We start from the raw sequence: 9437 nt of genomic DNA on the forward strand, positions 1-9437 counted from the left end.
GTACGGGCCGGCGCTACTGCTATGCCCACTAGTTGTAGCGCCCATTCAAAGCAAACACTATAGCTAAGTGGGCTACCGTTTTTGCCCTGCGGCCCATGTAACAACAGTGCGGCCGAAGCTAACAAACGCTGCTGTTATTAAGTAGCAATAGCGCGTTATTTACCAGGCGCCACTGGTACACACCAGTAGCGTGGGGTATATAACCCACACTACTGCTAAATGTCTACCTATAAGTATTTTCCTAGTAGTGTAGAGGGGCAGCGGCGGGTCGGGCCTCGACCAGTCCGTGCGTAAGGATAAGGAGAAGCCTCACGCGAGGAAGAGAAAAGAAATAAAATTTGGAAAAAGTGGGTCCCACTGGTAGATGCTCTTTTAAGGGCCAGTTTTAGTGTATCTATTCTATCGTGACCGTTTTCAACCTATAAAACCAGTTTTAGGCGCTCTGTATACATGTTTTAAAGGTCGAACTTTTACGGTGTCTGCTAAAGATGCTCTAACATTTTACACCCGTATTTATTTTACAGGTGTATTTCACGGGTCATAACATGATTTCCACCTGGAAAAAGAACGACGGACGGAGTTGTGTATATTCTACAAGTGTATTTCACGAGTCATGATTTCCACCTGGAAAAGGAACGACTAACGGAGTTGTGTATATTTTACAAGTGTATATTGTTGTGAAACGACGATCCAATCGGGGCCTTAGGGCATGTACAATGGTTTTATCTTAGGAATGCCACGTATGATAAATAATGAGGTGAAGGAGAGAAAAATTACAAGAAAGGCTTGTCTTCTCTTATTTAAGAGAAGACAAGAGATGAATTCTTAGCTTTTCCCATCTCTAAATTTCATGCAAGACTTAAGATAAGACTATCTTATCAACCATTGTACACCTTAACAGAACACCATCTTCCAAGCGGAAATGTATTCAGTTTTACAGTGTATTGCTGTATTTGTAGTGCATAGGAATTTACAGGGGTAAACTGCTTGCACCGGTATAAGATTACAGAGCTCCCAAACGGGGCCAAAACTGAAAAAAGAGCCAGCCACTTTTGGATAAAAGTAGCGGAGCTCCCAAATGGTAAAATGATCAGTATGTTGAAGAGCAATTTGTGCGTTAGTTTGCTAAAATATATATGCCGCTCCTGCATAATGCATGAGAGAGACAACTGTAGCATCGACTAATAATTGAGCCACTTGTTTGTTACCGTATATCTTTGACGAGGCTTATATGCAGGCATTGGATACAAAACGACAAGACGTTGGCGCGTTAGGCTTACCTACTGTTCAATTATCTTGTTCAAGAATCTGTTTATTATACTGCTAACCAAGCTTTGAACAGTCTAGCCTACAAGTAAACAACTATTGGATGTTGATACGGGGGATGGCAACAAACTAGTAGTTGAGGTTTACATGGATATGTTCCATCCTTGTCGTAACAACGGTACACTTAGCTCGGCCGGTTTTGCAGCTGCTCCACGAAATTCAGTCACTGCTTCTGCATTGGGGATGTCAAAATTCAGTCAGATGCAGAGTTATTGCGAACATTGTTGAATTAGATCACCAGCAGATCATCTTATATAAGAGCACTTCCACTATAGAACAAAGCATAGAAGGAATAATTTTCGGAACTGAGTGTGTTGCTGCTTACCCGCTTTAGTGTTTTGGCTGCCGTTTTTAGCTTGATGACATCTCCCAATGTCACTGATGCATGGTGGACCTGCGCCGTGCAAATGAACATAAATGGATGGAGCAAGAGTGTGTGAGCATGCTGTAGCCGTCGTTGCTTTTGCTAATATGATGCAGTGAATTTGCATGTCGGTTCAGTATGTAAGAAAAGGCATAACAGCGTCTGTTACAAACTCATCAACACCAGCTCTAGTTGCACGAGTCTCTACAGTTGCCCTCGCGTTTTCTGGGAAAAGGTCTTGTCCAGTTTCGGTCAATATATATTGCATGCGGACCATGGAACAGCTAAGCGCAAGCTTGGTGGCTAGAGCGATACAAGGTCTTATACAACAAGCGGCTCGTGTTTTCAGAATTCTTCTTTTGAAGCCCCATCTAAAATGTTTGGACCCACATTGCCGTGAAATTAAGATGATACTAGCCACCTTATATTATGTAATGTGGGTCAATACCGTGTATATGTATTCTTACATTTTTATGTCCACATCTCATCGTGTTAAGTTGTTATAATCTTGTTAAAGAATCTGTTAATTATACTGATATTTAGCCTAGCTAGCTTTGAACAGCCTAGAGTACAAGTAAACAACTGTTGAGGATGGTTTCTTGAAAGATCAGCTTTAACAGGCAGCCTAGCTAGCAGTTGATCGGCCTAACTATTGAGGACCCAGAGTGACGTTGCAAGTTTGAATAACATGGCCCAACGACAACAACAACAACAACAATAACAACAAGGAGTAGTAATATTTGAAAGAGGGAGTGGCCCCAACGTGACGCGTTGCATGCAACTTGCAAGTCTTCCTCTCTTGAGTCTTCTCTTCACGGGGAGAATTACTCCTTGAAAGCTAGCTAGCTAGGGATCCAACTTGCTTCCTCCTCCTCCTCCTCCTCTCTTCAGCCTTCACACCTGCTACATGCCCGGCGCCTACTCTTCCTCCATGATTATTATTCATGCTCTCCTGCTCCTCGTGCTAATTCCGCTCGCCGCAGCACAGCCGTGGACCAACTGCGGCAGAGGCCAAGGCAACTACTCGGCAGGCAGCACATACGAGACCAATCTTCTAGACCTCCTCGGCACCCTCCGCCATAACGCCTCCTCGTCGCCGACCCTATTCGCCAAAGGATCCCTCGGTGCCGCGCCGGACACTGCCTGGGCCCTGATTCTCTGCCGAGGCGACGTCAGCGCCAGGATGTGCTACGAGTGCGTCACCTGGGCTGGTCACGAGGCGGCCACAGCCTGCAACCGCAGCAGGGACGTGGCCCTCTGCTACGACCAGTGCTACGTCCGCCTAGCCGACCACAACTTCTTCGACCCCAACGGCAACTCCGGCGTGGTATCGTCCGTGAGCGCTCTAGGTATCACCAACGGGGACGTCGTCGGCTACGACTGGGCCCTCACTGACCTGTTAAGCTCCATGGTGAAGTATGCGGTGGACAACTCCTCCAGGATGTTCGCCATGGGGTATTCGGCAGGGACCGAGCCGGGGTTCCACGCGATCTACTCGGCGGCGCAGTGCGCGGTGGACCTGTCGCGGCCGCAGTGCCGAAACTGCCTACAAGGCCTCATGGGCATGTGGCGGACCACGTTCCTGCGGAACACGCGGGGCGCGAGGCTGGCTGGTCCGCGCTGCACCTTGAGGTCCGAACTATTCCAGTTCTTCAATGACAGAGATTCCAGGTTCCCGTCCAACACCGGATCCTCCGGGCCCGTCGCCGTGGGACCAGCAGCTGGTACGAGAGGTCAGTTGATTTGAATTTCGTTGTAAAAAGATTCCACTTATCTTTTTATGTTTACTAGCAAAATAGCCCGTGCGTTGCAACGGAAGAAAAAAGGTGAACCAACAAACAAAAGGAAAGAAAATGATAGTGCGACAATATGACTTAGTTTATACAAAAGGTGTAATATATATTCATTAAAATTAAAACATAATTGTTTCTACCAATTCTTGTTAAACACAAGCACGATTATAAAAATATTTTCTTTCACAATGCATACAATGTATGTACCACTGTGTGCTTCCCATTATTTACAATTATGAATTATATTAAGATTATATGCATAAAAGCACTCCACTAAAAGCTTGAACTCTAAAGCTTGTCACTACCTCACATCAAATAAATTTGATACTTTCAGTGAGCCTTTCTTTGGCACTCAGGAAACGATAAGTGCAAGGTGTGCCTTTCTCTAACTCCTGTTGTATTTCGCATTCGCCCACTTATCATGTATAGAGGAAGCTTCATAGTTACCTTCATTTTCTCAAGCTCCTCCTTTATCAATAACACTCGTTAGACGACAATTATTTGATCAATGAATACTACAGCCAGTTCAGACCATGAATTTACTCAAAGTAAATCTCTCAAATTGTTGACCGGGATACAAATGACACAAAACAACCAAAAGAATACATTTGCAGAAACTTACCCGGTTCCCATGTTAATATAAGCCAACAAAAATAGCATGTTACATATATGTAGAACTGGAATCACTTATGTTTCACTCATCAGGCAAACATGCAGGTCAACAGAGACACCTACAGAAAATCCACACAAATGTTTGTCGTTGTGTGCATATTTTAAATCCATGCACTTGTTGCTTGGTGCCTAAATAATTACCTAGAACAAATCTTGGTTTTGTATGGAAATTCAGATTCGGTGACCGGAGTTGAACAAACAACATACAGTAGCATTGAAAGCTGTCAACAGGTCAACCTACCACAAATCTTATTTTCGGAATTGAACAGACAACATACCATTGAAAGCTATTAAGGTAGCACACCATTCAAAATATCATGGTATATCCGAGTTACAACTTTTGGTGTTTGATCTGATCGTCATAACTTTCAGCTTCATCTCGGTGTATACAAAAAACAAAAACTGATTCAGGCCTATCACAGCAATAGAAAACAATTGCTTGACAGAAAAAAGATAAATGGCATAACCAACAGGCACACCTCAAATTACCCAGCATAAATCAAATGTCAAACCGAATTGTTGTACTGCTGGCTGCTGCTGATTTACTTGGTGGCGACTGATGGGACCGAAGTACTTATCTGTAGTTAATCTATATTTGCGCGCGCGCACACACACACACATGTACCTTGGGTGCTTCCTCGTGGCACCACACCTGGCCGAGGTAGAGTTAGACCACGCCCAGGTAGAGCATCGTCGCTGTCGAAGACAGTCGGCAATCAAAGTGGTGTAATTACATATGCCTGAAAGCAAAACATCCGTTGTAGAGTTGCCATCGAGATACAAAGGGCCTCACCTTTATTGTCCAAAGTCGTCGAGATGTAGAAGTTGTAGTACCAAGCGCCTAGCGACTGCATATAGAAAAGGATAATCAGCATCAAAGCAGGGAAAAAACTGAAAAGTAGAAGACTCATGTTACTTGCATACAATTTATTGGATGTGTGTATCCCATTCTTTGCGCATCCACGACAGCAGGTGGAGCCCGTGGAAACACAGAGCAGGATCGGCCCAAAAGCATGATGCAACCCAGTCCAATGGAAGGGAGAGGGAAAGTGGCGCTCCAGCTCTGAAAAAACCCTCCTTTCTTGAGTTCCCCTACACTCGTCGTCGTTGTTCGCTCACCAAAGGAGGGCTCGGCATGGACTCACCGTTTCCATTCACGCGTCCGGCACGCCCATCCCCACGGTCGTGGTCAGCTACACCACACCATCGAGGCCGCTCTCAATCAGTGTTGGTTTCATCCTCTGCGATGCCACTGCCCTAGCGCACACAAGACGTGTCCAACCGGCTTCAGGGCCACCGCACTGGCGACAACTCCCAAGAGGAGGAGCACAAGTCCGGCTCCGAGGCCTCGTGGCATTAGCCGCCAGCCAAGGCCCTGTCACCGTAGACCACAGGTGTCACGAGGAGAAGCAATGGTTGGACCAGAGGACAAAGTTCCATAGGCCCTGTGTTGTTGACGTCCTGTGGTTTGTGTTCAAGTGGGCCAATCACGCCACTGCCACCGCCGTCTAATGAGTTGCTGATCGCAAACAATCATTTTATAAAGTTGAAAGTGCAGGAAGCGTCCAACTAAATCGCTGATGTTAGCTGAATTTAATTCAGCATGGCATGAAAATTGAGATCACTAAATATTATTGTTACGACTGAATAGGAATTGCAGTTACTACTTGTACATCTGTAAAAACAAAATTAATGGTAAAAATTTTCAGTGTTTGCTTGAATGTTATGAGTAAATGAGTGTTCCAGTAAGCTTTGTGTAAGTGCAGAATTGGACAGAAGTACATATGCAGAATTCTGAAATGAACTGAATGTCAATTGTTGCTCCTAACTGAATTGAACTAAATGGCAGCGAAAACTAAACTTGAACTAAATTAAATGACAACTATTGCTGGCACCCAGAACTGAACTTGAACGGAACTAAATGGCCACTATTGCCCATAATTGAACTAATGGAACCCAGAACAGAACCAAATCCAAAAATATCCAGAATTAACACGACTGAATAGCACAAAGCTTGAATTGTTGCTCTGGATGACAAAATATTGAACTGGTGCCAAAGTGAATGTACTTGGAATAATAATATATATGTACTTACTGGAATCTGGATGTGTGTGGTGTTAGCCTCTTCTTCCATAATTCCATCTCAGTTGCTTCTTCTATATCTCTCCTCTCTCCCTAATAATAAAGCACGGATTGGGTCTCCGGGTTCACCGTCACAATGCGCTTTCTTTCCGTGATTTTACGCTTTCACTTTGAATTTTAAAACTTATTCGTGGTAAAAACCGAATCTGATCGACGGTCCGTCGTTAGATTTTCGTCCGTACATCTCGCACGTGGGCCGGCCCATTGATGATGCATCGCTCAAATCAGCCAAAAAATAATGTGGTGCAGGAGTATCGAACCCGCGCCACCAGTTTTCGCAGGTAAGTAAGGTACCAGCTCGCCTATGATTCAGTTCTATCAAAAGGGAGTATTTAGCTCGTATTAATCAATAGTACCACATCGCTGCTTTCGCCTATCATTCAGTTCTATCAAAAGGGAGTATTTAGCTCGTATTAATCAATAGTACCACATCGCTGCTTTACATGAAATTACATCAATTTATATATGTCCGCAAGTACACAAGGAACAAGCTTGGCAAGAAATAAAAGAGATGTCTGAATAAGGATGGAATGTGTTGCGCTATAATAGGAATAAAGAGGGGGATCCAACCAGATGAGAGGGGAATAAAGAGGGCGATCCATAGAGCAGGGATCTCGTGCCCAACATCCAGCTCGGAGAGGAGATCCTACCGGAGGAGGCGATCCAACCAGATGAGAGGAGAATGGGTCTCCGCGCCTCAATCCGGCCAGAAGGAGCCGCCGCTGCCGCCGCCGCCGACGGAGCATGCTATGCTCAGAGATGGGAGGGGGCAGGTTAGACATCTAGATTGGGCTGGGGGAGGGGAGGGGAGGGAGCGGCGAGGATGGTGGTGGTCGCCTCCGGTGCGAGGCGAGGTCAGGCGGCGGGGTGGGCTGCGGCGGGGGCGATGCAGCATATGCTCGGGACACTTTTTTTGATCACGAATCGTTATTCAATTAGGACGTGACTGCGGGTTGAATACTTAAAGGCCACGACGGTGAACCCGGAGACCCAATCCGTGCTTTATTATTAGGGAGAGATTAGGTACCACAGGCAAATAATGGAGGTCTTTCATTTGGTAAAATAGGTTATTTACAATTTCTCCCTCTTGCCTTCCGCGTGTTGGACACATGATTTCTTCTCAACACCAGCATCAATGGCTGCTAAGAGCATCTACAACCATACATACCTAATATGAGTTGCCAAAAGCCCGCGGACAATGGCCGGGCATACCCCAATTTCCATGTCCAACAACCATAGTAGCCATTTCATGATAACTAGTTCCATTGAAAACCATGCCACGGCATGATATACATACAACTTCTACTACAACTACACAACTGAGAATCCTCGCCGGGCATGCTGAGGAAGTTGGTGCCGGAGTCGCCGGTCTCGTGGTCATTGGCGGTCGGGCACACCTCCGGCTCGTCGTCCTCCACAAACTCGGTGAAGATCTCGACGATCTCCTGCTTCCGGCGGCGGAGGAAGGGGTGGTTGCCCTCCACCTCGTACTCCGACCCAAAGGACTCATGGAGCGCCTGCTGCTGCGCCAAGTGGTCCACCTGGGCCGAATCGAACTCCGCCATGACATTGTCCATGTCGAAGCCTGCAGGCTCTAGCTCGTCCTCTGCCGCCTTCTCCGGCCGCTCCTTCTCCATGTCCTTCTCCGTCGTCTCTGGCTCCTTCTCCTGGCGTCAGACAAGCTGGAGTATAGTTGAAGACTTGGAATACATTTTAAAATGACTAGTGAGATGTCACCCATGTTTTTTTTTGCCAAACCTGTATTCGATCAAAAGAAAGTCACATATGTAGTCCATGTTCTATCGTTCTTCATATCCTGGAATTTATTTATTTATTTCCATACATATTTCATTCGCAAAATATTGAAGATCCATAAACTACGCCTATCTCTTTCTTTTGGAAAAAACAACCAATGTACTCCATCTGTTCCTAAATATAAGACGTTTAGGCAGCTCAATTTGAGCGGAGGGAGTATTATTATTGGACAATTGAGGTTTTACTCATAAATGTCATGTCTTATTCCAGGTACCAGGAGGGCCGTCACAAAGATTATGATAGTAGGTATGCTAAAACTTTCACCTTCTTTTCACAAACAGAGGATTTAAATACCAGTAGTCCACTAATAGTGTTTTTCTATGGTGAAATAGTAAATTGAAAATTTATCATGCCTATAATCATTAAAAATTGATTCTAAATTTAAAGTTAAGACAAACAGCTCTCAGTTTGTGCATAAGGGCATCTCCAAAGAAGACCCTCAAACCTCCGGTATATGTCGAGATTATAATGTCTGAGCAACTTTTGTCATCCAATGGGGACCCTTGTTCCGCGGAGCGGTCTAGACGTCTGTTTTCTCGTAAACTAGAAGGAAGTTGTGTGTGTGTGTGGTTGGGGGGGGGCGCTATGCGGGAGCTCGGACATCCACTTTACCAACAAAAAACAACCACGTGGTCCTCATCTCTTTTTCTTTTTGGAGGAAAGGCCATCATGGCTACCTTTATTAACTTAAAAAACAGTTACATTGTTTACTAGTTGGCAAATTAAGAACCCAGGAGGCTCATTAGTCCAACTATCATCACACTTATTACGAAAACTGAAATTAGCTAGCTCATGTGCTACAGAATTTGCATCACGAAAACAATGCTTGAAGATGACCTTTCCTACTAACGTTGCCAAAATCTATGCATTCTGCAGAAATCGCTGCTGCTAGATCCCACCATTGGTTCCGTCCTTGGCAATAATTCACCACAGCGAGAGAATCAGACTCCGCTTCAATCCTACTAAAGCCAATAGCATTTGCCAAAACTAGACCGTCACGCATAGCCATTTCTTCCACTGTCATCACATCCTCTGCGTTCTGAATAAATTTGCATTGTGCTGCTAAAAGCGCCCTTTCTCATCTCTCAAGACAGCCCCTGTCGTGCCTGACCCTTCTTCGGCTTGGAACGTGGTCCTCCTCTCTTTTCTCTCTCTCCCTTTCCCCTCTCTCCTTTCAACCGGACACCACACACACATATCCACCAAAAGCAACCACATGCAAAGTTGAGACAAGCAGCTCTCGGTCTGTGCATAAGGGCATCTCCAAAGAAGACCCTCAAAGCTCTGGTATATGTCTAGATTATAATTTTCAGTCAAATTTTGTC

At 45.2% G+C, this 9437-nt stretch overlaps 1 protein-coding gene and 1 long non-coding RNA gene across 2 annotated transcripts; one reads left to right on the plus strand and one right to left on the minus strand.

Annotated features, from left to right (window-relative positions):
* The first annotated feature begins 2573 nt into the window (after positions 1 to 2573).
* LOC119288442 (cysteine-rich receptor-like protein kinase 10) lies at positions 2574 to 4042 on the plus strand. The gene is made up of 2 exons (XM_037568063.1): positions 2574 to 3423; positions 3818 to 4042. Exons 1-2 carry the CDS (start codon positions 2598 to 2600, stop codon positions 3847 to 3849), a joined length of 858 nt encoding a protein of 285 aa, XP_037423960.1. The 5' UTR covers positions 2574 to 2597; the 3' UTR covers positions 3850 to 4042.
* On the minus strand, positions 3565 to 5805 carry LOC119288444. The gene is made up of 5 exons (XR_005141188.1): positions 5301 to 5805; positions 5080 to 5218; positions 4949 to 5003; positions 4781 to 4851; positions 3565 to 3951 (listed from the first exon to the last, which is right to left on the minus strand). It is a non-coding gene; the product is annotated as an uncharacterized LOC119288444 (long non-coding RNA).
* Positions 5806 to 9437: the final 3632 nt, after the last annotated feature.

The sequence above is a fragment of the Triticum dicoccoides genome, chromosome 4A (assembly GCF_002162155.2).
Source record: "Triticum dicoccoides isolate Atlit2015 ecotype Zavitan chromosome 4A, WEW_v2.0, whole genome shotgun sequence".
Taxonomy (NCBI): Eukaryota; Viridiplantae; Streptophyta; class Magnoliopsida; order Poales; family Poaceae; genus Triticum; species Triticum dicoccoides.